Raw genomic sequence first — 26,044 nt, forward strand, 5'->3', positions numbered from 1 at the left:
CATGTGAGGAATATGGGGGAGGAGTTTGACTCTTACACAACACTAACGTTCAGTTACAAACCGCTAGATGTCGCAAGCAGCTAGACACCTCCAGTAAATCTTTACCTCCTTTGATTTTCAATAACAAATATACAAACCAAGTCTCTTACGCAATTATTGATTGAGAAAAGTCCTAAACGGAAGCTTTTCAATAGCTTTTCAATTTCAAGTTAGAATATAGAGATTGGAAATATTTTACATTGATCCACCATCACTTTGACTTTAAAACATTTTATTTCGTCCATGGCCGAATTGAAAACATTATCCCCGGCCTTTGATAAAACATAAACGAATGCCTAGATGAGGAAGAAGCACATACTTAATGTGCAGGGGGAAATTTCATTACAGCTTTTAGACGGGCGCTGCACGTTGCAAATCTGGCGAGAAAAAAACTAATACGAGAGAAAGCATTAAGAACATGGAAATCGGTGCTGTGCCCAGCTTTCTACGAGGAAATGAACCAATCGTATACGCACGAAACGTAAAAAAAAAAAAAAGAAACCGTAACAACTCGCCAGTGTTTATATTACAGCAGTCGCACTCTTTAATCCCATTTTTCTACGTCATATCCAAGTGGGTATTTATTTAGCCAAGCGGCTCGATACATTTAAAAAACTGTGCCACGGAGTCGAAAAGACTTGGAATTATTTAAACTGTTGGCTGTTACAGACGTGCTATAACGAAGTGACGTCATGTGCCAGACTGCGTCTATGATTCATTGATATGCGAACAGCAAAATGGCGATCAAATCTCCACACAAGGACAAGGCATTTGCACATAAATGAGGCCTTTTGGTTTATATTTGCAGTGACTTGTTTCTGTTGCGAACACAACCAACTATACGTCGTATAGGGAAACAACTGTCTGTTAATTTCATGCGCGTAGAACTACATTCGTTCTCTGTATTTACGAAGGCAAAAGGCCAATGGAAAATCAAACGAGGCTATAATATAAAAGATCGATTTAATGAAAATAAATGCGTATCATATCAAAAGCCGGAACGATGTGTTACACAGAGACGCCGTACATATACATTTACGATTTACCATGATAGATGCGTTATACAGCGCCATGCCGCTGGAGCGTGAGCCGTTTGGCCCAGCTGTCATTCCAGCTTTTGTCCCCCTTTAGTGGCTAGGGGCTAGTGGCTGGAATGCTTAACATATCTCTAGCCATGTTTGATAATTTAGGCCATCTTTTAGACCTTTGGTCCCATTCAGCATAACAGCAATGCCTGACAGCCTGACCTGACTCAATAAAGTGTCAGTCAGTCAAAGTTCGAAGTTCAACTCAGGTCCCACCTGGCAACCATTGGCACCACTTTACGCTCAACGCGATTTGATTGGTTGATTTGAAATTTCCGCCAAATTTTAAAAAAATTTCAAAATGGCGGCGGTTCGCACCGGTTTGACGAATTCCAAACCGAGAACCGCACCGAAGTCAAAAACGGCTAAACCGAACCGACGGTTTGGTGATTTCTGGCCGCTAAACCACGGTTCGCCCCGATCGAAAACGATCGGGGCCGAGCCCTATGAGCAGTATATAGACTAGAAATCTTTTTTGCCCATTGCTCATCAGGCAATGTTGTAAGAACATTTTGCAAATCTTGCCAAATCCCAATGAACGTTGGATCATAGTAGAGTATCCGTTTGTTTCCGGTGACAAATTTTGTTCTCCGTTGATTGCTTCATTTTCTGTTCATAGTTGGCCATCAGAAGACCATGAGAAAGAGTCTTTTCACTTGATTGCCAACATATTTTTTTGGAAAATAAAACTTGCAATTAAACATTTTATATAGTCGACCGTGATAAGGAATAGAACTCGTTTGCTAATAAAGGCTTCTGAGCTGTTAAATGTTTCTTTTCACGATAGCTCATAAACAGTATGCACTTATCGCAAGTGTTTTCTTCTGGTTCACACTTGGATCTTACTTCTACTCCTTCCGTGTTTGCGATCTTGTATGCGGTAGAAACGCAAATAGCAGCCATCCTTTATGCTGTGCATCCATCGCAGGAGGACTTTTTCTCACAGTTGGATCAGCCGTCGCAATTGTTTGGCGTTACCTGTCCCCCTCGTTAAGACCCTTTTTAGAATGCATCCTTTCGCTTGTCGGGACTATGCCCAGTGGATTCACTTCTTACGCTCTCATGAAAGTGCTCGTCTACGCCGAAACCATCCAGCTCTTGGGCCATATCAGAGAACTATCGGCTATTCCGATAACGATAGCGGCTTGTTTGAAAAACGAAACAATCCACTCGTCGCAGTTAATCCACAAAAGTTCAGTTTTTCAACAAGAGCACATGAATCACGTGAATACAGGCGTCACCGACATCATAGCCAAATTCAACGATGTCAATGGAACTCAGAGTCAATTCCGAAACGCCGTCGAAATCGGATACAGATGGTTGGAGAGCAGAGGATTCGGTTGCCAACAAGTCTTGACAAGGCCTTTTGCATTGTGTTTAAACGCTACGAAAGAAGCCAAGAAGGATTGCCTCTTAAAGGGTGCACAAGCGCTCTGCGATATTGTGGATATCTCGGAAGAAATTTGCTGGAAACTAATGATGTTGAGCAAAGGGCCTTGCCAACATTTAGGGCCGGAGAGAATCACTGAAATGTTAGCGAGTTTTCGTCAGCGGCTGGGCAGTTTGGCGAGTGGAGTCATTCGAATGCGTGTAGGCATCCTGTTCGAACTTCACGTCACTTCTAACGTAGGGGACAAGTTAAGCAAAGCATGGACTCGTATTTTGGAAAGTCTTCGTGATACAGGTGAACTTATCCGTGTGATGTACAACATTACCATCAACTACGTTCTCAAATTAGTGGCTATGGCTGGACTGTTACTCTGGCCAGTCAGCTATCTTTGTTACTACGTTTGTGGTCCACTCTCGTTCGATAACTCCTACATCACCAAAGCCGAATACTTGGAGATTCAAGGACTAATAGAAGAGATGGCAGAGAAAGACGACGTAGAATTGCAGATTGTTCCAGTGTGGATCCCGACGCTCCAAGAAACAATTCGAATGCTATGGGATCTATTATTTTCCGCAGACCAACTGATTATTGTGGCTTTTCTTTTGGTCGATTTTTATTACACAAATTGGGTCAATGATCTTCACACGAAATGGTTGGAAATGTTCCACAACTTCCGAACAAACCTATTCGACAAAATTGGGCAGCCTAACGAGACAACAGGAGTCGGATTCATCGGAGAGATGGTTGTTCAACAGCTGGAAAAATTGCAAGAAGCCATTGGTTTCGATCGTCTATTGTCTTGCATCCGTCCAGCTCCACCCGTCACTTACTCCCGAAACATTTTCTTTACAGCTCTGGCTCAGAAAGCGTTGTACGTTTTCGTCCAAACCAAATGGCGTTATATCCCTTCATTTATTTGTGCCAGATTCTTCCGTCACAGACATTACCTGCGAATGTCCTACCTCAAAGCCAAAATCATGCTGAGGCCTCGCTCAGCTCAAACACGCAATCATGTTTCACGCTGTTGTTTCACACTGCATTTGAGACGAAAGCTATCCGCACTGTTCGTCAGATTACGAAGTCCAATCCGTAAAACTTGTCATGTTTGAGGCTGATTTCTAAATGAAACTTTGTAATAAAATTCTAAAAACGACCAATCTTTCAAAATGTTTTCATTCTTACTTTGTATTCCTTCACTCCAAACATTGAGGTTGATCTTTATAAGGACCATTACACAGGATGATTTACAGTTCTTCAGAAATTGGCCGTCCCCTGAAGGACTGAATGCCTTCAAACTTGTGAAAATTAATGCCTGGTATGTCACTGCAGGGAAATGGCGTGTTCCTTCTGTAAAATTGCAAACTCAAAAATGTTTAATAGAATGTATTATGGTTAGAACCATGATGGTGTCTGATATTGGTTCAATTATGGGAAATCGTGGCTCAGTCTCTTCATTCTGCAACTATATGAAGTAATGCACATAACATAGTAAGTCATTTTTGAAAATGGAATACTGAAACAATGGAACATTACCTTCATGTTAGTGCTCCTGAAAATAAACATGTACATAGTGGATTATGTACTAAACACAACATGGAGAAAAACATCGCTCGTGTAAAAATAGGTCGAATTCACATTACAGCCATGGTTAGTTGAAAAGCTTTTGATGCCCTCGATATATAGTTACACAACATTCAATATTTCCACATGCGCTTCTTGTATAGTCGAATAAAAAAAATTTTAAACGATAAGACTAACTAGAAATCTGAATCAGCACCGAGAATCTACATCAGAAATTAGGTCACCCACCAAGAGAATATTAGTCTAGCCAGAGAGTGGACAGATCGATTGACTTGACCACTGAATTTATCTCAGCTACGTCATTGTTTTCTGGATTAAAATAAAGAGTTGATTACAGCGTTCATGATGTTGCACAAACTAATAGTATACTGATTGGTTGCTAAGCGTCAAGCACTGCATTCATTCAAATCCAAAGGTTAACAGATCATTTCTGGAGGCCATCCTAGCAAACACAGTACCGATTCTACGCTTCTTGTCCCCGACAGTCCGACACATGAGACAGATGACGTATAAATAGAAGATTGGCTTCTTCATGGTGTTGTTTGCATTTCTCAAACACAACTCCTTTGCGTCGGTTGCTACTTTCTACAGCGCACAAGTTCACCAGTTTCAATAGAGAAACATGGCGCACTCACCCACTCCAACCGTGGGGTTCTTGATGTTAATCGCGTCGTTAATTGTTGGCGGTGCTATTTCAGGTTCGCTAGCTCAACGCAGATTTGGTGCCCGAGGAAACATGGCCGGTGGCTACTCATCGGTCGATGTCGATGATGATCTCGTCAAGGAAATGGCTAATTTTGCCACCACTGCCCTATCAGAAAGCAGCAACTCGGAGCCATTCGCGTTGATTAAAATAGTGAAAGCCGAATGGCAAATCGTGGCCGGTAAGAACTTCAAACTCATTTTAGAGTTGGACAACGTACGCCATGCCAGCGAAGACGAAAATCTTGTCTGCGAGGTGATCGTATTCGATCAATCGTGGACCAACACTCGTCAATTAAGAAAATCTAATTGCTTACCAACACGAGTCATCCATTCCTGGACCAAAACCAGGGAACTGGCCGAATCTAATGGCCCAAATGAAATGACGCCAGTCGTGGAGGAAGTGATCGTTGAAACTCGAGCACCGGTTGTAGGTGGTTACTCGAAGATTGACGTAAAGCACACCAACGTTAAAGAAATAGCTGATTTTGCCACAAGTAGCATATCGGAGAGTAGCAACTCAGGACCTTTGGTGCTACTCAACATCGTAGAAGCAGAAGTACAAGTTGTTGCCGGCCGAAACTACAAGCTAACTCTGGAGCTGGGCAGTGCGATTGACGGAGCAACGGGGTCAAATCTCGTGTGCAAAGTGGTCGTTTTTGACCAATCGTGGACCAGCAGACGCCATCTGCGAGAATCCCATTGTTTACCTTCCACAGATCTCGTTACGGAAATCATGCGAGCAATCGATGGACACCAAGAATTGTGGAGAGTTGCCAGTTATCTTAACGAGTCTCGCGAAGAGCTATCGAAAGAATTCCCTCTAGTCAGCCCAGGTAAAATACCCATTTATTACTCCTTCAAATTTACCTTTCATTATAATTGAGTTGCTCAGCTGGTAATTAAATGAGGTTCAATCATTTATTGAAACGTCCCAATAGATGGCGTCAAGTTGAGCTACACGTTCTTTGCTCCAACATCGTTTGCCTTCCTGATGCAAACGCCGCAGGATGTTGGCGACCCACTCCTAATGGACTCTGATTTCCGTCGATCGATCCTCACTCGTCACCTGTCTGCTTCGTTAATTTCATCTGATGATCTGGCTAAATTGGACTTGGTTGTTATGGCTTCCAGATCGGCCACACTGACCAGAAGGAGCACCAATGAAGATTGCAATCTTCCACCAGCCAACACCGAAAATGGCGAATGTGAAGCTTACATTCCATCTTGGACGTTCAAATCGAATTCGGGCACATGCGAGAGCTACGTGTACGGTGGATGTGGTCAAACAGCAAATCTATTCGAAACGGAAGAGGCTTGCCAAGCCGCATGTGATCCAGCTGTTCGTAAGTGATCAGACTAGACGTTTGCAATTTTGCAGGAACGATCTTTTTCAAAAGTAAATTTTGATTTTCTATTTAGATCCTTTAACGAATTTGATCAATGAAGCAGAAATCCAGTCGGTTGCCATTCCATTGGCACACGATTTTGGAACAGTGTACGTCATCAATCGAGTATTCATGGATGGCGACGAAGTGAGCGAGGTCCTACGAAAAAACCCAAGCCCCGGATACGGTTTTTTCGGTTTACCTTTGGAAGGAAATCCATTGATTCCCAATGAAAATATCCTTGGCAGGATCACTGGCGGATATTCCTCCAACAACGTAGATGATCCTGAAATCAAGGAGATCGCTGACTTTGCCGTGGCTGCCATGTCCGTCAATTTGGGATCTGTTAGACTCGTCAGGATTTTAAAGGCTGACACAAATACTGTGGCCGGCAAAAACTTTAATTTGATTCTTGAGCTTAAGCGAGTTGTGCAAGGAGATGACGGCCAAGATCTGCTTTGCGATGCGGTCGTCTTCGATCAACCGTGGACCAACACCCGAAAACTGAGCGAGTCTAGCTGCTTGTCAGTCAAAACAATCGCTTCGTGGAACGAGGTAAACAAACAGCCCGCATCGGAGCCAGAATCAAACTGTTTGCAGATGAAAGATCCAGTCAGTAACGATGAACAAGTTACCACCGAAGATCCAGTGTGAATGCAGTAAATAAAACAAGTCAAATACAAGAGTTATTTTCTTTGATCAGCTTTTTCGATGTGTTATGGATTAATAGCCTGGCCCAGATACATCGCCACTGCAAAGTGCTTTGCTCTTGTAGCTACTTGTAGATTGCACTATGAGGAATAGCGTGTGCTATCAAAGATTATTTTGAGTTATATTGGGCAATCTTTTATTGTTTACGTAATTTAATGTTTGCAAGGCGAGTTATCGTTAACTGTCATTTAGAGCTGGTTTAGGATTTAAACAGAACACAACGATTTTCCCTTTAAAATCTTTTCATTTTTTTACTGCTAGTTGGCAGTCAAGTCTTGAACACTAGAATTAGATAGAAGGAACAAGAATTTCATTTTACCTATCATCAAGGCTTTCCACAAGGGTTTTCTAAGAGTTTCCAGTCTAGAGTTTGACATAACTCGAGTTAAATGCGTACACGATCACTTGGTATTGCAAATAAGCCAAAGAACAATAGACACCAATCATCTGCCACATGTTTCAACAGCCTACACGACTTTGCGTGTACATGAAAATATTTCAGTTACAGCATTTACATACTCCGATGGTTGTACTATGGCTTGTTCGACTCAAAGAGAGTTGATTTACGAGTTGGCAAGACGTTTAATGCAGCAGTGCAAGTCCGACATCCGTCACACGGCTGGCGCCTGTCAACCATTTCCAGTCGCCAGTGCAAGTTTTAAGCATTTGCATTACATTGCAAAGTTTTACATATTCGAATTGATGAATCATATATTTTAACAGAAACAAGTCGAGTAGAATAATGCAATAAGCGAACCAAAAAAAAAAAAAAGGAGATAATGAGCAATTAAGACAAACGTAAGATTTACGGGTCTTTTTTTTTTTCTTTTTGGAGGGGGAGGACTGAATTTCTTGTTACAGGCCAAGGCAGCCACTGTCACAAACGAGATCTCCCAACGCACATAAAAAATGGTACGAAACAGAAAATAATCAAAATTAAAAAATTCACTCGATCGTAAATCATTCCGACTGTTAGTCTCCCCCCCCCTCCCATCACGTCTCCTCGATCCGGAGAAATACAATTCGTTTGTTGCGTTTTGTTTTTTTCTTCGTGTGTATAGGGGGAGGGGAGGTCATATTTCTTCCATCGGTTTCAATTCTTAACTCCTTTTTCCGCTCCTTGTTTAATTGGTTACACACTAACCAGCAACACACCGAATGAAACCACCGAAAAGAGGATAAGCCATGCCCTTAAAAAAATTAAAAAAAAAAATCAAAATCAAATCATAATAACCTGTGTGTGCAAATGGGGTCTGCTTTCTTTCTCTCCCTTCAAATCTCCCCTCTATGGGAGAAGAAAAAAAAATGTATGTATTGTTGATGCTTATCGACTGTGCAACCCGGAATAAGTAATCGTTCGGCAAGCCATTGAATGCTGGATATAAAAGCTGCTGACTGGATGTAAGTGCTGGTGCTAAGCGATTTGGGGATTATATGGGCCCGTCCGTGTGGAAACTAACGACAGGTGAGTGAGCACGGCCAGTGTGTGTAAACGATTTATCACGGGCTATAGAGAAAGAATGGCGCCTTGGGCCGATGAAGGTTGATGTATGAATCCGCATGACGCAGTGAAAAATAGGAAAGCAGGAAATTCATACATAAATATATATCTATATACAGGTTTCGAATAATAGATTATATATACTTTATACTGATGCTGGCTTTGCTGGTTGCGTTTCTGTTCTTTGAAAGCCCCTGTTGAAAATAACAAACGGGATTTTTAAACAGCTTTTTCTTTTATCAAATTATATTCACAGAAATTAAGTTAATTTTTTCTTCTTTCTTGTTATTTGTTATTTAAATAAAAATAAATTTAGTTGCACGCGTTTGACGGCTGGTCTATTCGTTTCTGATGATTTACTGTTAATGAGCATTTCTCTGCCCCGCGGCTTGCGGGATGCGCAAGTTCTCGACATTGCCGCGCTCTTGCCGCAGAAGATTACAGCACACAATAATTCATCGCGAAACAATAGACAAGTTGATGCAATAAAGCTGAAAAGATGCACACACGGCCCACCTGTCCTTTTTTTTTTGGTTTTCTTAACGAAAACGAACGTCATCGTTGATGATCAAAGATGGCAGCAGCACCTGACGCGCAATTTCGTTTTCTTTGAATATGTTTCGAATATTATTACGTGTCATAAACTATCGACAAAACGAGTGTATGGCCTATAAGAAATTTACAAAGATGAAACGAGAAAATTCGATTTATAGGACATGACGAAACATTCAGAAATGCATCCAAGTCTTTTATCCAAAATGAAATGAACGTCGAAGAATTTCGAATAAAATAGAGTCGGTCTGCGTCGAAATGGCTGACATATAATCGATAGATTATGTTGCCAGATTTTCAAACGCTGAAAACCTTTTACGTTATCGTAAAAACAATTTCTTCTATATTGAACGGTATAGATATGAATTCCATCCCGCAAGCTTCAACATCCGCGTGTAGCTTTATACTTTCCACGTATATATATCCACCGTTTTCAAATCTATATACAAAAGTGACTCAATTAAGGCCTTAAAAAAAAAAGAAACCCTCCAGCTCTTTATTATTTTATTGATAGGTGACTCAGTCGGGTGTCTTTTTCATGTGCGTATATATGGAGCCTCGTTTTTATTATACACCTCATCCACTTCCGTCTCGTTTTCAGGTATACACAATTAGCTTTTTTGCTTATCTTCATTGATGTTTCGTTCCCCATTTTCTCGGGCAGATCTCGTGAAAACATTCGAGTACAAACGACATCCTCCTCCTTAATGTCTCTGCTCATTTTCTCAGCTGTTTCGGCAAACGATATTTACGCAAGCAGGACGGTTAAAGTAGACGTTCTACTAAGAACCATTGGCTGGTGCATATATTTCGTTCAATAAACCGCCGTCGGCATTCCGTGGAACACACCACCAGTATACAACGTCCGAATGCCCCTCGTTGCACTCATATACAGCAGCAGTCGGTTAACGGGCTAACCGATTCGTTATGGAAGAGTTTGCCATCTTGCCTCGCACCTGACAAATGTAATCAACCATTTCAAAGAAGTTTCTCAAACTGCTGATGGCACCAGTTGCCTGCCAGCAAACATAGAAGGTCGGAAAGAACACTCTGGGGGGTGGGGGTGATGAAGGTGAAACGCCATCGTCGAAATGGGACATTCATTTGCTGCCGATTGTTCCAACGAGAGCCTTTTGTTAGTTCCTCTTTTCGAGTCAATGAAAAGAATGATTCTTCTTCATTCTCTGCTTCTTTTGATTTTTAAGGGGTATAAATACCATACTTTAACGTGACGTTGCGCTTTTTTTTTGCGTCGACCCGTGAAGATAACAACAAAAAAAAAAGGCCATTCATAATCATCAGAAGGGAGGTGTGTCCTAACGTCGAAAGAAATGTATTTAAAAATTAAAATGACTGACCCTCCTCTGTTTAAACCTCGTTTTCTTCTTTTTCTTACGAACAGAAAGGACATTGAAGCCTGCCTGTTTATGAACAAAATCACGGCTGTCATCGCTTGGTCTAAAAGGAGACAAGAGAAGGAGGAAACCCTCACGCACGCACCTGTCATTAGGAACACACAAAAAAAAAAAAAAAAAAATTGACGAACTCTCTTCAAAAAGAGATGGGAAATGACAGGGGGGCAGTCAACTCTCAAAAATGCGCGTTATATTTATTGATCTTTTATACGACGGGCTTCTTATCGGGACAAAATAGGACAACAAAAACACAAATTCTTCAATAATATTCGGAATGAAAACGAAGATGCGCTTCATGCATAACGTCCCAGTCTTCGGTGAGGGGCCACAGGAGAGGAGATGACAAAAATAAAGACAAGAAAAGAAAGGTGATTTTTGTTGACAGCAGTGGGCAGCAGCAGATGCCTCTGGCATAATAGAATAATCATTTTTGAACAAATCTTGGCAAGTCATTTACATATACTCTGTATCGACAGTGCGCTGGTCAAGCGCTGCCCTGTTTGGCAATGGTCAGACACGAACGAAAGATGATGAAACGAGCGTTACGATTTTTGATGTCCATCTTTATAACAACTGAGGCAATAAATATATACAAATGTATGCAAGTCGTTGGCCAGCGGGCCGGCGTTGTAGAGGTTTGCCCTTACAAGGCCGTCAACAAACACGTAGCAGCTCGAAAGGTGGTGGCTGACGGGCTCTAAAAATGGAATCGGATAAAATAAAAAAACTTAAATTTCATTTTTCTAACGTCAATGTGCAAAGAGAAAAGGAAAGAGAGAAAAAAAAAAACAAGTCCAATTCGGGAGGTGAAACATAAAAAAAAAAAAAAACATTTCTAGTTATGTATAAATGTAAATATGATAAGCCAACTTTAACTAACAAACAAAAAATAATAATTCTGCTGGTACATTTGGGCTCTCAGTTTGTTGTCTTGATCCCAAAGATTAATGTGTTTCTCTTTCTTCGACTATATTATAATTCTGTTTCGTTCCCAGACTGGAGTCTGATGGATTTCCTAAAAAAGAGATCAAGTCGCCAATCGCGTTATTAATATGTATACAGGCTTGACAGATGGGTAACATACACGACACACTGGGATGAGGGACCTGATCGTATCAGAGCAGGTGCGACGTATATCCAAATTTTCTATCCCAAAGAATTTAAGAAAAAACAAACAAACCAGTTGATCAAATTTAAAGAAAAGAAATTGGGGAATTTAGGGAAGAGCGAGATTTATGGACACGATCGCATACTCATTTTTCTTGAATATAAAAACATAACAATATATTTCTGCTGCGCAGTTGTTTTTTTTGTAATGATTTTTTAATTTTGTTCCTCCCCCCCCTCTCTCTCTCAACTGAAATGCTCATGTGAAAAGGAGTTAAAAATATCCGCGGTAAGTAAATGAGGGCTGTTAAAAACGAAAGAAAACGAAACGAAAGAAAATATTCTAATAAAAAAAAAAAAAAATGTTTTTGAAAAGAAAAAAAGAGACCGCGAGAGGATCGTCTTTTTTTTTTCACGGTGGAAAGAGTCTTAATAATAATATAGAAAAGCCCTTGGCTCGGTCCATTCCAATTCATTAGGGCGGCAGCTCGACTTCTTCTTTCTTACACCCCTCCAGACTTCTCTTAGCTGCTTGTTATTCCACTTTAATTGATTTTTTTTAATTCGTCTCGGATGTCGTATAACGCGCTGCATTGGGCGCCGTTAAACGAAAACAGTGCGCGGGGTTTGCGTATCTCTGCAGACTACATTATATAATATATTTAAAAAAAAAATATTGTATATCTAATAAAATCTAATTGAATTTCATTTAATTAACAGGGGATTTTTTTTTTAAATGAAATACATTAAAAAAAAAAAGAAACAAAAAAAATGGGATGGAAAATGGGGGCCACTCCCATTCGTTTAAAATCTGTTGATGGTTCGAATTTCTCATTTCCCCCTATCCGAGTAGAAATACAATTTAATACCATTATTCAAATATCCCTTTTTTTTTTTTTTTTTTTTGCTGTGTGTGTGTGTGCTGTCGTAAACTATAAGCAGGTGGAATGAGAAATTTTAAAATGACTGGCGCCAAGATTTTTGTTCAGCAACGCCCCTGAACGAAAACAACAACAAAGAAAACTCGAATACTTATAATACAGAAGACAAACATTACTGCACGTGTGTGTTCGAGCGTATAAGAGGCTCAGTTCAATCCCCCCCCCCAAAAAAGGAACTCGGCAATAGAAGCCGAATAAGCTGATTGGATCTATAAAAGAACGCGAAATCCTGAAATACGATGTACATATAAGAAAAATGACATCAAAGAGGATCTTTCAACAACAAAAAAAAAAAAAAAACACATAAATTAAAGATGAATCGACACGATTCAATACGACCTTCTCTTTTTAAATAAAAAAAGGGGCTTATATGCGTATATAGAAAGAAAGCGATAAAAGAAAAAGGACAACGTGCATTTGGAAGCCAGATGTGACTATAACATATTCGTGTTGACGTCGGTACACACAGACGTGCGTGCAAATATTGACTATGTGTGTACGTGTTTCTATAGCGGCCATCGGTCGACAGATGACGCGCCCCCAAAACATTTTTCACGCGGGCGCAAAAAATAACAATACACGTAAAAAAGGCGACTTTAGATCACATATACAAGACATCCTTTTTATACATATATGAATGAATTCGTCATCAGTTTATGTTTTTTTGTTGGTACGTAAGAGGATCTTCAAAAATAGTTGAGTATATAGAATCTACATATGCACTATAACTTAATCTCCGTGAGGATGGCAAGAGAGGCCTATGTAGATGCGCATCGAATTACCACGAGAGAGTCTCAACTGGAACCGGAGAAGTCCTATACCGTCTGCTGCTGCAACCGTGAAATACAAGAGCGCCGTGTTGTTGTTTTGCTTATCCTCGCATATAAAATTCATTTTTTTTTTTTTTTTCCCTCTGAAAAAGAATTTTTCTAAATTAAATTTTATATATCCAATAACCATGGCACGCCATTTGTTGTTCTTGTATATACAAGTGTGACGCAATTCGCTTGATGTTATGCAGCAGCTGAAGGCGATTTGTTTTTTTTTGTTTCTATATTTCTTTGGCGCGTAGAGCTGTGAAAAATCACGCAGTGACGGCCTTGCGTGTGAGTCACATGATATAACGAGATCCAGACAAGAAGGTGGGCGGCATTCCTTGCACAAGTGATGCGGCGTAAACTATACTCCATTCGCATGCCGCTCGTCCATTTTGATCGATTGCCGCTTTGTATTATTGTATGTGTTTTTCTTAATTGCCGTTGTCCAGCAACTCGCCCGGAATGTTAACAATGTTGCGTGATATCGACATCACATGAACATATAATATATACTCTCCATTTTTTCATTCTTTTTCCTCTTTCCACAATTGAAAAGAATCAGTTTTTTTTCTTTTTCCGGTTGTTGAAAACCCGCCCAGCCGACCGTATATGCGCATATACATACGCCATTTTTTAAAAAAATCTATACGACTAAACACACAATGTCTGTATTTTTATTTTATTTTTTTACACACAGAGCATAGGAAGGGAAATGATTTTTCAGCTTTCCCAAGCTCTTAAAAAACACATTTATTTTTTTTTTCTTTTAAAAATAATAATAATAATAATAAAAAAAAAAGCCTCATTAAATCGGAAATCGTTTGAATTCAAGAGCGTGACGTCATTTGCTGCTGTCGCCAGTCCTTAGGGCTATATTCTTTCTTTAATAGCATTTCATTTATTTTTTTTTTTCCTTTAACGTTTAATTTTTTTACAAGGGGTGTTTGTTAACGTATATATGAAGTATCCCCTCACAAACCTTGACTGTCGTTCCCCTGGAACGAGGACGTACACACCAGGGACGCCTACAAAACGGTGGAAGGCAAAGTGTCGTCATGACCCTAAATGGTAACGGAGAGAAAAACCGGCGTGTGGTTTTTCTTTTTTTTTTCTTTTACAAATATATTTAAAAAAGAAAAAAAGAAAATATATTTTATGGCTTATTGCGGTGCGAGTATATAATCTATACAATGTTCCTCCTCCATTTTTATATACGAAACCTACACAGGCCCGCCAAAAAGTTCAGTTCTCCACGCTATATTCTCTTATGTTTATTTTTTTATTACATAAAAGAAAGAAAGAAAGAAAAAAAATTGTATGTATGCAAAGAAAATGGCATTATTCATGGCGGCGCCGCCGCGCATTTACTTCCCACGGTTTTTATATATGTAGGATTTCTTCGGTCTTCTTCTTCTTCTCCCTTCTTCATGTCGATTAAGCCATCTTCGCTATATAACATTATATGCATACCTGTGCTCCTCCTCTTGGGCTGCTCTATTAGCTGATGCGCGCATTCAACACCTTAGCGCTATAAAACTCTATCGGATCCCACACAATCCGAATCCGATGTGATTTCCCATTGACTCTGTTCACGGTTCAAAATTATTATTATTCCAATTGGCCAATTCATTTTTGAAATTTCCAGTTTTTTTATTGCTTATTGTTCGTTTTTCTTTCAAATGTTTTTTTTTTTCTACATTAGCAGCAATGATATGATGACGGTTCAATTTGCATATTTTTCTTGATGGTTCATTCCTCGAGTTGGCTGATACGAACGTCCGACCAAGAACAACGCAGGAATTTGAATATTCCAATTTGTTCAAATATATCGGTTCGGAATGGTCCGTTTTTATCGATATACATCAATCGCAGAGCGGGGGGGGGGGAAACAAGTGGACGTCTCATTTAAATAGGTTTTTTTGTTTCTATGCACAATTGATTGCCATGAATTTCCGTGTTTTCCCAATTGATTGATTCCCACAGAGCAAAAAGGAGCATACGCATTTCAATTTGTAATATGCCAACGCGTCGATAAACGATCCTCGCCTTTCTCGAAACGGGAGAAACGAATCAATTTTCATATCCGATTATTGGATTTTCCCACGCTATATTGTACCCAGTACATTCGTTCTATCCTGCCTCACGTTGATTCCGTTTCATCTAATGAATTCATCATGCCATCTATAAGATAAAATGCGTGTCGGAAAACGCCCTTGTCCTCCGCCCTCTCTTGTCAATTCAATTTCCATCATCTCCTGCCAAAAACAAAAAAAAACAAACACGAATTCAATTGAAACGCTTTTGTCGCTGATCGAAGGCGGTGCGACGAGATTTTAATGTATAAACTTGTCTTTTTATTCAAAATTCCAATGGATCATGTATCATCCGTATAGAGTGCAACGTCTCTCTCTTGTTGGTTTCTCCCCTCAATTTCCAGTTGGAGCATCGTCAGCAGTCCGCCTCCTTATGCCCATTTCCTTTTGTTATCTTGTAATGCCATCATCATCATGGCATATTATAATACCGAACCGAAAGAGAAGAAACATGCGCGTGTTTTCTTCACTCACACGCGGGTGGTCCGCGTTCACTTTCATCTTTGGAATTCTTTTCCCAGATTTTTCCCGCCGGCTTCGTCTTTCGTACACGTACATACACCATCGCATTCAAATCACCCCCTTCAGTCACGTCGGGCCTTCATTTTTCTTTGAAAAAAAAAAACCAAAAATTCAAATAAAATACGAAGGGAGAAATGGGTTAAACTTTCTCGACACACACGCAAACATATAGAAAAACTCATTACAAAAATGTTGTGGAAAAGAAAAAAAATGGACTTGAAAGCAATGATGTTTTTAATTGGATCGTTATATACGAAGCGTGCTATACACTCCTTTGGTTGGCTATATGGGGCCACGGATGGAGGCTTCCATTAACCGTGACCCCCGTGTGCGGGTGGTCGAGAACTATAAGAAAAGGTTGTGCCAGGTGCTGTCGAGTTTTATAACAAAGCACACACACACACACAAAAGGGGGATGGTTTCGATGTGTATAATACACGTATACATATGCCAACGTTTTTGGAGATTCTTCCGGGCGTTTCCGTTGTTGTTATCCAATAGAGAGATGAATGGCAGTGAAATATATAAGCAAGATTCCAGCGAATCAGGCATGCAAACAGAAGAATCTGTATATCTACGGATAGCGTCGCTTTGAAAAAAAAAATTAAAGGGGGAACACCAGCATCGTAGACGTCGCGCCACACACACACACACGAAAAATAAATTCTTCCCCCCACGTCCGATTTCTTTTGTATTTCCATATATTTTTAACGTTTTAGACTGTGTACATGTATAATAGGGAGAGAGAGAGAAATAGAAATGTGCGCTGTCCTTTTGTCTTTTGTTCGCTGCTTTTTTCTTGTGTATAGACGAAACGTGGTCACATCCGATCCGAATAAAAATGACATTCGTAAGAGAGAGAGGGAAATAAATAATAATTGAATCAAAGGAATGATGCAACATGATAGAAAATGCTCATCATTTAAAGAAGCATTTTTTTGGGGGGGTCAAAGTTGTGCTGGAATGCTAAAAGGAGATGCGATGCGCTTTCGAAAAGAAAGGAATAAGAGATAATACGCAGTTTTTTTTGTACAAGTTCCCTGGAACTCTAACGAGCATCTAACAAAATAAAAGGATATATAGTTGTATACACGAAACCTCAAGTATAGCTCTGGTCGTTGTACCGCTGGCCATGTAATTTTCGCGACATGCTGGCACTTTGCGCATTTCCCGTCCAACAAACTCTCTTTTTTCCTTTTTTTTTTTTTTACGAGGAATAGATTGTTGAAGGCTTGTTTTTCGGCTTTTTATTTTATCCGCAACAGCGAGAAAAGCGCTTAGGTCATTCAAGTCTTTCCTTCCGGACCGGATGTCATGTTCACCGGGGTAGCGTTGGATGGCCATCATTTTTCCATCGCCCCCAATGCGGTTTCTCGATAATGAAAAAACAATTTTGTCTTGTTGTTTTTTTTCTTTTCATTTAACTCAAAATCTTAAAGCAACAAAGCTCTTTTGACCTTAAGTTTGTTGGCTATTAACGTTTGTTAAAGACATTGGATATACAGTTTTACTTAAACGTTTGCCATAATTTTCTTTTTTTTTTTACTTATTTCATTCTCTAAAGAAAATCTGATCACAATAATGACGCAAAACGATCAGACGGGGCAGTCGCCGCGAGTCCCTATATATAATAGCCACCATCATTTTCAATCGGGAAGTAACGATGATGTGCCTTTTTTCTTCTTTCTGAAACCACAAACTAGGACCGAAACATACTGCGACTAACCGTTAATTGGCGCTGTAATTGATGGTTGCGGTAGTGGCAGTAGCAAACTATAGTTTAAAAAAAAATTATAGTTGGTGTCCTTCGGCTGACGGGCGCCATCGCAAATGGGAGGGAGTCGGCCATCCGAAGTGTTTGTTCATCTTTTGTCAAAGTTTTCATTTTCTATCAGCAGATGGCGTTGGCGTCTGTTGACCAGCACTCAAGAGTAGCCAAAGAAGAGGGAAAAAAGCGGCTGAAGCCGCGTCTGCGCCACCAGTTGCATAGTGGCGTTGGTGCCTCGTTAGTTTATCGTGTCTAGTGACCCGTGTGCCTCTTCATTTACTCGCTAGTTGTTTTCGTGAACGTTATTGGGGAGAACGAGCAAATAAGCAAGAAAACCCCGAGAATTGCGAACATCATTGTGCAAGCAATTGTTTTCTGAAAAGAGACGTTTTAGTTTCTGAAAAGCTCAAAACGAAGATCAGTCGTCTTGCAAGTGGAAGAGAAAACGTGTCGTTCCGACTTTAGCTCCAGGGTTTTCTCTTTCTTTCCTTTTCTTTCTGAAAGGGAGAAAGAAAAACACTCTTTTTTCTTTTTTTAACACATGTTTGTTATCGACTATCGTTGATTGGAAATGGCATTTTAAAAAAAGTTTTGATTTCAGTGTAACATAAAAGAGCCAAGAATACGGACAAGTGCACCACGTGATTTGCTTTGCCTCAACATCGAATCAAAACATTGACAACATTCCCTTCTTCTCGAACCGCGCTACCAGTTGAACATTTTGGAATTTTCTTTCTAATAATAAAAAACGACCAAACAGCAGAGCAAAGGGCAAACAAAAACGTGTTTATTTTAACGACGACCAAGAGCAAATGGCGGCCAACGGTCGCCATCTACTCAACGGTAAGTCCTTTCCGTTTACTTTTATCCACTTGTTTCTTTCATTTCCTAGCAGGCCCGTGTAATTGCAGATGATTGTGAGAAACGGTCAATGAGGTCGTGATGGCCTTTAGCAAGAGGGGAGGACGTCAGGAATTTTCAGCGCCCACGCCCGCACTAAAAAGGCGTGTGAATCATGGAAATATCTTGTGCTACTCTCTCTCTCTCCCTTTACTTTGTAGTACATTGAAAGGCTAGACTCTTTTTTTCTGTTGTTGTTTAAGAGTCCTTGAAAAAGTTGGTGGTGTCTGTCAAATTGCTGTTAAGCCCCGTTGAAAATCTCTCATTGCTCCAAGAAGATGCTGTGTTCCAGACGCTGAAGAATGGAGGGGAAACATCGGTAGGGGGGTGACTAGAATTTTTTTTTCCTTCTTGAAAAGAATAAAAAGAGATTTTTTTTTTCTCTCCTAGTCCCCCCTCCACCCTGAAAAATAAGAAATGACCTGGAAACGTCCCTAGCCTTCAGCTATTCTTCCATCTTTCTTTTCTATTTTTGAGGGGGGGAGGGAAGAAAAAAAAAAAAAAACGAAGCATCTTGTAAACACGTTGAGGATGGCTCCAAATTACAAGCCAGTCAAATATGCCTTGTCTTTAGGATCCCCCCCGATTTTGGAACGGACGCCATGAAACGAGAGGGCGCACTAAAAACATTCTTTTTTGACCCTTGGAAAACACGAGTTTGACACTCGTGTTTTTCGACCTATCGCGCCCCGTTATCTCTCTCGTCTCCCCTCTCTTCTTCCTACTCCTCCCACTTTGCAAAACCCTTTTTTTTTTTTCGTTTTCCCGAACAAACAAAAAGAATAGTCTGCACGTTATTACGATGCCACTGCCAAGAAAATATTAAAAGGTGGGGGCACACCATTCGAGTGTCGAACCATTCAAAAAACATTTCTTTTTGTTTTAACAATGTCGGAAGAAAAAATGGCTAATTTGCATACGGAAGACGGCGAGAGAATTGCCAGTGGTCGAAACGTACACGAACGGAATCTATAAAATTCGATAGTTAATCATTTTCTTGGGTTTGTGATGGACGACACGTTTTTTTTTTTTGGGGGGGATTCTGCGAGTTAGACGCCGGGGGAGGGGGGATTAAAAAAAATTGCACACTCTTGTTATCAACACCTTAGCGATGGTGTGTCGAAGCAAATCGTTACGGAAAATGTCAGAACGTAACACAATTTCTTACATTTTTTTGTGTGTTGTTCTGTTTGTTTGAAGGAGAAAAATTGCGATTTTGCATATTAAAGGAGAAGAAAGAAGAAAAAAAACGATGCTGTGTTCTTCTTGGGTGGTTTATTTCTTGTTGCTGCCTTAGTCGAAACGGAAAGATCCGGGAGTGGGCTCAAGTCACGTCATTTGGCCATGCGCAATCGAGTTTAATGTTCTATCGCAATATCGTCGTAAAGAAACTGTCTATAAACCGCCATTCTCTTTGATGTTGTGTTTCTCTTTCCTTTCTTGCTCTTTTCTGTACATCGTTTACATCTTCCTCGCGGCGGAATGCGCGCTCGGCGATTTATGATATTGCTTGTACGCGGATGGCGAAGAATGCGATCTCTTGACCAATTCAAACGTGGCCCCGATGACAGGTTGAATATTCTCGTTTTCTTTTGCTTTTACCAGCCCCCCCCCCCCTTTTCTTGGGTACGTGTGTGTGTACATAGAGAAAAGCATTGGAATGAGACATTGCATGGAACCAGCCAAACGTGTCCGCTTATTTCAATTGCAGTGTAACTCTCTCTTTTATTTTTCTTCGCTTTTTCTCGTCCGTTTTCGAGCTGTGGAACGACGAAGAAAAAAGGCCCAATCTCGTTCCGTCTGCTTTGCTGCGGTGCTTTTGTTAACAAAGAAAAATCGAAGCCATAAATTCAACCTTGAGATGGCCCTTTAATTGGGTGTTGTAGTCGGCCGGCCATCGCATCTCTCCACAACCGTTTGTCATTTGTTTTTCTTCGTCAGGCGTGAACGTTTTAACACGATTTCCCTCCCAATAATCCCGTCGCCAAAGTTATAACAAACTATACAACACCCTGTTCGAGGCTGCTTGCCAAGTGGTACGTTCCAGTTCTATTTTTAAAGCTTTTTTTTTTTTGATCATCTCTTGAATTGTTTTTTTGTTTTTTTTTCTACGTTCGGGGGGAGTGATTTTTCGTTAAAAGAAATTCACAAACTTGTACCTTCATTTTGCTGTTGAAAGTTGCTGTCATTGTCGTGTTTTCCTTTCATTCCGCTTGGAATGTCTTACGTCCCTCTGGGTCTACGTTTCGTGGTACTTTGAAAAATCGTGTTTGGGGTAGCCGCCAGGCGTGAATCTGGTGCCAGTTCATAACAACAGACGCATTCCTTGACAAATGACGGATCTCTTTTTCGAAAGATACCGAGCTACTTGCAATCCTTTTGTTTTGCTTCTAAAACAGTTTAAATCAAAAATAGAGCCCTGATATCAGCTGTGCAAAATGAATTGGTTTTGATCACATTCCAGTTGAAATTCGCTCTTTTCTCAACAAAAAAAAACAAAAATGTTTAATTAGTTATTCAAGAAGCCGAAACGCCTTTTATCGTAGACGTGAGGTGTATAAGGAAAGCTATTTCACGTGATTTCCACCTCTGATGAGATGAATCAACTGACCCATATTTTGAAAAGAAAAATTAACTGCGTGTCCCTATTGTCCTGTTTTCGTTGTTTTATTTCATTGCATTCCATTTGCGGATGTTTTATATTAAAACTATCATTTAAAAAAACAAAACAAAAAAGAAAACAGGAGGAATTGGAGGCTGACATTGTGCGGTTGATGAACGAGCATCTGGAAAGAGATAGACGACCGAAAGGAGAGAGACGAGCGTGTGTGTTCTGCTTTCCATCCTTCTACGAGAGCCTATCACGCCGGCTGAGTTGTTACTTCGTTCGCCGTTTCGGCTGAATTATACATCATGGCTGCCGACCGCCGTTGCTCCCGCTTCTGGACAGCATCTTTAGTCATCGCCGGCCTTCTGGCCACTGCTGGTATGTGGTTGTTATTACACTTTTCTTTGTTTACATTGCCCCCCCCCCCCTCTAAAAAAAGACCTGATCAATAAGTCAACGTGATAAACGATTGTTTGTCTTGGACGAATGAAAAAAAAAAAAAAAAGAAGAATCGCACACACAAATATATAACACGCTCTTAGTGTATACTTGATGAAAAATGGCGGAAATAATATTATTATTAATTCTGAAATTTAAAAAATAAATAATAATTGTAGTAAGGGCTGGGACGATGACGTCGGGAGTGTCTTTCGTCCGCTCACCTCAGCCGATCGTGGCGCCTCCCGGCGATCGAGTGGTCTTTGAATGCGAGACGAATGTTCCGCCCGAACGGGTCGTCTGGCTCCACAATGGCGCCGATATGTCAGTTCATTACAATAACACCAACAGTGGAGCTTCTTCTTCGAATCGCCGTAAAGGGAGGCGAGCCATCGACGAAGATGCCGCCTCATTTCGAATGTAAATAATCGCACTCCTATGCATTTCCCGCAGTTTTTTTTTTTTTCGATTTAAAAACGAAACACAATGATTAACAGGCGAGAGGGTGAAGGGTCTCCCAAATCGGCCGTTCATCTCATCCTCAGGATTAGTAAGACTCCTCACCGATATCGACAGCAGGCTGGAGACTATCAGGTCCGTTAAATTAACATAAAGTTGTTTCGTTACACACGTGGAAACATTGAAATTCATTGGGTGGCTGTGACGTAGTGTGTGGCTTGGTTTGGAGCTGTGGCCTTGACGTCATTACCTGCCCGGCTATCCATCGCTGTGCTGGGCGATTTCCCTCATTTACCATCGTCGTTTGTAGCGTCACTGGAAGCAGAGTGAGTGTTCTCTAATTTTGGCACAAGAGTGGGGGAAGGTGGTCTGATTTCCGGGGCTATTGCAGGTCAGTTCAACCATCTGGACCGGGCCGGCCGACGTTGAGAGACAATGGCAGTGGGTTATCGAGCAGTGGCAGCGTCTACGTGCTGGAAGTGTTTGCCGGCGAAACGGCCGTTCTTCCGTGTCCTCCACCTGCGTCTGACCCGCCCGCCACGCTCACCTTCTTCAAGGATGGCAAGCCCGTCATCAACAACGGTACGATAGGCTTTGAAACATTTTTTTTTTAGCTCGCGTCAAGTTGAACCGACTTTGTTTTGAATGAACCGACTAGATCGCGTCAGGCTGATGGTGTCGGGTAATTTGCATGTCATTAACGTCAGTTCAGCCGACCAAGGACAGTATTCGTGTACGGCAGCCAATCACATCACTGGCGAGCTGATCGACGGTCAGCGCGTTCTCAAGTTGGTCGTCAAAGGGGCTCCCGTCCGAACCAAAGCTGCCACAATCACGTGGCAACCGCAAGAGCGTTACATCAGCCAAATCGGTAGGTTGAAATCTATTTTGCGCGCGGAAAACAAATTCGGCTTTGATTTCTCGATCATATTCGATTGTTTGTTTTTTGGTTTGGCGTCAAGGCCACAACGTGACGTTGGAATGCGCCGTGACGGGCTGGCCTAAACCGCAGATCCGATGGATGCGTGACAGTAATCGACCACTTCCTGTCGGCCGATCGTATTACGTCGGGGGAGGAGCCCTGGTTGTCACCGGATTGATGGACCAGGACGAAGGCGGGTACACGTGCGAGGCATCCAATGCGGCCGGTCCGCCCCTCCGATCGTCGACACTCTTGCAACTCACCGAACCCGTTGCAATGATCAAGTCGCCCAAAGATGCCCGCGTCGAAGAGGGAGCCCAAGTCGTTTTGGCCTGTGAGGCTCGAGGACGGCCTCCACCTCAGCACTATTGGGTCTTTAACGGCAGAGCTTTGAGCAACGATACTCACGTCATCATGACAGGTGAAAATAGATTTTAAAAACACACACACACACACAAAATGAATGAATGAAATAGCGGAAAACAATTGACGTCGATAACCGGTTTGCGATTGTTGGCGCCGACAGATCAACAGTTGACCATCGTCAACGTCACCAAACGTCACGCTGGAATTTTCCAGTGTTTCGTGTCCAATTCGCTGAGCAAAGTCGATGGCGGAGCGGCCACGCTGGAAGTGATCCCGCGCTCTAAAGTCGCCTCGTCGCTGTCGTCCAGCTCGTCCCTGACGGCCTTTTCGGACGAAGAGGACGACGATGATCTCGACGTGGACGGTTTCTTCGATCCGACCATGACGACGCCCCCGTTAAAAGCGACGCCCGATGCGGAGAAGAAGGGCAAAGCAAAGGGAGGCAAAAATAGACCAAGAGGTGCGTCCAGTCAACCCCCCTTTTTTTTTCATGAATTCATTGATTTCGAATGGCGCAGAAATGATTCCACCAACTCGACCCAACATCACCCGCCTGACGGATGAGTCGGTGATGGTTCGCTGGTCGGTTCCGCTCAACGAAGGGCTTGCCATCGAATTCTTCAAAGTGCAGTACAAAGAAGCGGATAAACGAGGATCTCGATGGAAGACGATCGACGAGGATATCCCGTCGCACATTCGCAGCTACGAAGTGGCCGGCCTGAAGTCAGGACAGACGTACAGGTTCCGCATAGCCGCCGTCTATTCCAACAACGACAACAAACTGGGCCCCAATTCCGGCCGCTTTCTCTTGGAGAAGGAAGCGCCAAAGAGAAAGCCTGGCTACAGCCCGTTGATAGAAATAGCCGAAGCTGTCAGTCAATCGGCCATCATGATCCAGTGGAAGGTATCATACTATTTATTTATTTATTTATTTATAATTTTTTAGAGCTTTGAACAAGAAATTAGCGTTGGCGTGTGTGGCGAATTGTTGAACCCGCGTGTTGTTTTTCTTCTGGTTTATGATGTTTACTTTGCATAGTATCCCGAATTGGACAGCGTTCCGCTGGAGGGTTTCTTCATTTATTACCGGTCGACGACCAGCGCTGGGGATTACACGAAAGTGACAGTTTTAGGCGGTAACACCCGCACTCACATTGTAACTCATCTGCTGCCCGAAACTCATTACGATCTGAAGATGCAATCGTTCAACATGCAGGTACCAGCAATAAATTCCCCCCCTTTCTTCTTTTTCTTCGTCTTCTTCTATTCCTACCCACCAATCTGGAATTTGAATCTTGAATGAAAATTTAATAAATTGATTTAACTTGAATGATCGGCCCAGGGCACGTCTGAATTCAGTCGAATTCTGACAGCCAAGACGCAGAGTTCGACCATCTTCACGCCTTCGTCTTCCACCAATCGACAGCACAATGGATTGCATCGAGATTCCGACACGAGCAACAGCATCGGCCCGTTGGATGTGGTCAGCTCAGATACGGCCGTCACGAACGACACTCTTTACGTCGTGCTCGGCTCCGTCCTGGGTGGTCTCACCGTCCTGGTGGTCCTCTTGGTCGCCCTCTATCACTGTCGCCAGAGGAGCGCAGAACGCGGTACACAAACATGTTCCATTCATTTCCGAATGACAGTCGTGACTTTGATTCAATGTTTTTATTTTCTGTTTCCTTTCAAAATGAAATCAATAGAGCATGATCGTTCCGTTTGGAATGGCAAACCAATGACGAACGAGAACGGCAACACGATCAGCGTGTCGCCCAATCATCACTACGCTCACCACCATCACCACAATCACAAAATGCACGGCGGATTCGTCGACCGGCCGATTTACGCGGCCGATGGCCAACACGCGGACAACGACGAGACGGCGGAGACGTCGTTTTGCCAACGGACGCAGCATCGTTCGTCTGGAGATTTGCTCCGATCCACCGACAGCCTGTCGCGCAGCTCGTTGAAACGCGGCGGCTACGTGCGCAACGGTTCCACGCCCAGCTTGCACCAGCATCCGCCAAACAGGAAAGTGGTCGATTCAAATACTTTGCCTCTACTCATGCATCATAATAATGGCCGTCGCGATGCCTGCATGGACGACGCCGAATGGGAGGCGTCCGTCCCGCCGGCCGACAGCGAAAAATTCATTTAAAAACAAACACCAACACAAGGCATTTATTTGAGATAGAAAGCTTTTTTTGTTTTGCTAACAGAGTTGGGGAAAGGGGGGGGGGGCACTAGCTATTTTTAATTGATGCCTATTGAAGAGTGTGCCAATGTCTTGCAAAAAGAATTATTATTTTTATTATTTTTTTTTAAATCATAATTTTTGAGAGAGAGAAAAAGAAAACAAAACAAAAACGCATTGCCTTTTTTTTTTTTAAGAAATGCATTTCGACGTATTCGCTGCGTTAATTTCCCAGTCCTTCCATTGATAAGCTCATTACGCAAACCTGAATAGTTTTTGTTTGTTTTTTTTTTCGTCCCCTTTTTTTTTTGGAATTTTTTATTTTGCCATGATTTAACCCCATCATTCTGATTGGTCTCTTTTCAACTTATTATATAATATTTGTAAATATGTAAATGAATGCTGCCAATCGTTGTATTATTTGTATACGGACCAACTCTCCCCTCCCCGCATTGTTGAAGCCCAGAAATTCTGTTTGGAAATCAAAGAAACGAAACATTTTTTTTTTCTTTTTTGTTTAAAAAAACAAACAAACGAAGAT

General features: G+C 41.6%; 3 protein-coding genes across 5 annotated transcripts; all 3 read left to right on the forward strand.

Annotated features, from left to right (window-relative positions):
• Window positions 1-1,593: 1,593 nt before the first annotated feature.
• Window positions 1,594-3,682, forward strand: LOC116925064. The gene has a single exon (XM_032931686.2). The coding sequence runs from the start codon at window positions 1,893-1,895 to the stop codon at window positions 3,621-3,623; it is 1,731 nt and encodes a 576-aa protein (XP_032787577.2). The 5' UTR covers window positions 1,594-1,892; the 3' UTR covers window positions 3,624-3,682.
• Window positions 3,683-4,597: 915 nt separating this feature from the next.
• LOC116925063 lies at window positions 4,598-6,884 on the forward strand. Its single transcript, XM_032931683.2, has 3 exons — window positions 4,598-5,633; window positions 5,739-6,143; window positions 6,220-6,884. Exons 1-3 carry the CDS (start codon window positions 4,718-4,720, stop codon window positions 6,837-6,839), a joined length of 1,941 nt encoding a protein of 646 aa, XP_032787574.2. The 5' UTR covers window positions 4,598-4,717; the 3' UTR covers window positions 6,840-6,884.
• Window positions 6,885-17,824: 10,940 nt separating this feature from the next.
• Window positions 17,825-26,003, forward strand: LOC116925066 (interference hedgehog). 3 transcript variants are annotated; one of them, XM_032931687.2, is made up of 13 exons: window positions 17,825-18,456; window positions 21,251-21,499; window positions 21,739-21,979; window positions 22,057-22,153; window positions 22,229-22,344; window positions 22,410-22,600; window positions 22,677-22,889; window positions 22,981-23,361; window positions 23,467-23,766; window positions 23,825-24,210; window positions 24,346-24,522; window positions 24,649-24,919; window positions 25,013-26,003. In XM_032931687.2, exons 2-13 carry the CDS (start codon window positions 21,427-21,429, stop codon window positions 25,465-25,467), a joined length of 2,901 nt encoding a protein of 966 aa, XP_032787578.2. In that variant the 5' UTR covers window positions 17,825-18,456; window positions 21,251-21,426; the 3' UTR covers window positions 25,468-26,003. The 3 variants fall into 3 exon arrangements, with proteins under 3 accessions (XP_032787578.2, XP_032787579.2, XP_032787580.2); XM_032931688.2 differs by having other exon boundaries at window positions 21,258-21,499; XM_032931689.2 differs by lacking the exon at window positions 17,825-18,456 and adding an exon at window positions 20,175-20,549.
• The last annotated feature ends 41 nt before the right edge of the window (window positions 26,004-26,044 follow it).

The sequence above is a fragment of the Daphnia magna genome, linkage group LG6 (genome assembly GCF_020631705.1).
Source record: "Daphnia magna isolate NIES linkage group LG6, ASM2063170v1.1, whole genome shotgun sequence".
Lineage (NCBI taxonomy): Eukaryota > Metazoa > Arthropoda > Branchiopoda > Diplostraca > Daphniidae > Daphnia > Daphnia magna.

Excerpts from the sequence above, each read along its gene's own strand:
- LOC116925064 (XM_032931686.2), top strand. The coding sequence starts at position 1,893 with ATGTTTCTTTTCACGATAGCTCATAAACAGTATGCACTTATCGCAAGT.
- LOC116925063 (XM_032931683.2), top strand. The coding sequence starts at position 4,718 with ATGGCGCACTCACCCACTCCAACCGTGGGGTTCTTGATGTTAATCGCG. Across the intron at positions 5,634-5,738 it reads ATTCCCTCTAGTCAGCCCAG|ATGGCGTCAAGTTGAGCTAC; the intron begins GTAAAATACCCA and ends ACGTCCCAATAG. Across the intron at positions 6,144-6,219 it reads CGCATGTGATCCAGCTGTTC|ATCCTTTAACGAATTTGATC; the intron begins GTAAGTGATCAG and ends TTTTCTATTTAG.
- LOC116925066 (XM_032931687.2), top strand. The coding sequence starts at position 21,427 with ATGGCTGCCGACCGCCGTTGCTCCCGCTTCTGGACAGCATCTTTAGTC. Across the intron at positions 22,601-22,676 it reads CAAGCCCGTCATCAACAACG|ATCGCGTCAGGCTGATGGTG; the intron begins GTACGATAGGCT and ends TGAACCGACTAG. Across the intron at positions 24,920-25,012 it reads CCAGAGGAGCGCAGAACGCG|AGCATGATCGTTCCGTTTGG; the intron begins GTACACAAACAT and ends TGAAATCAATAG.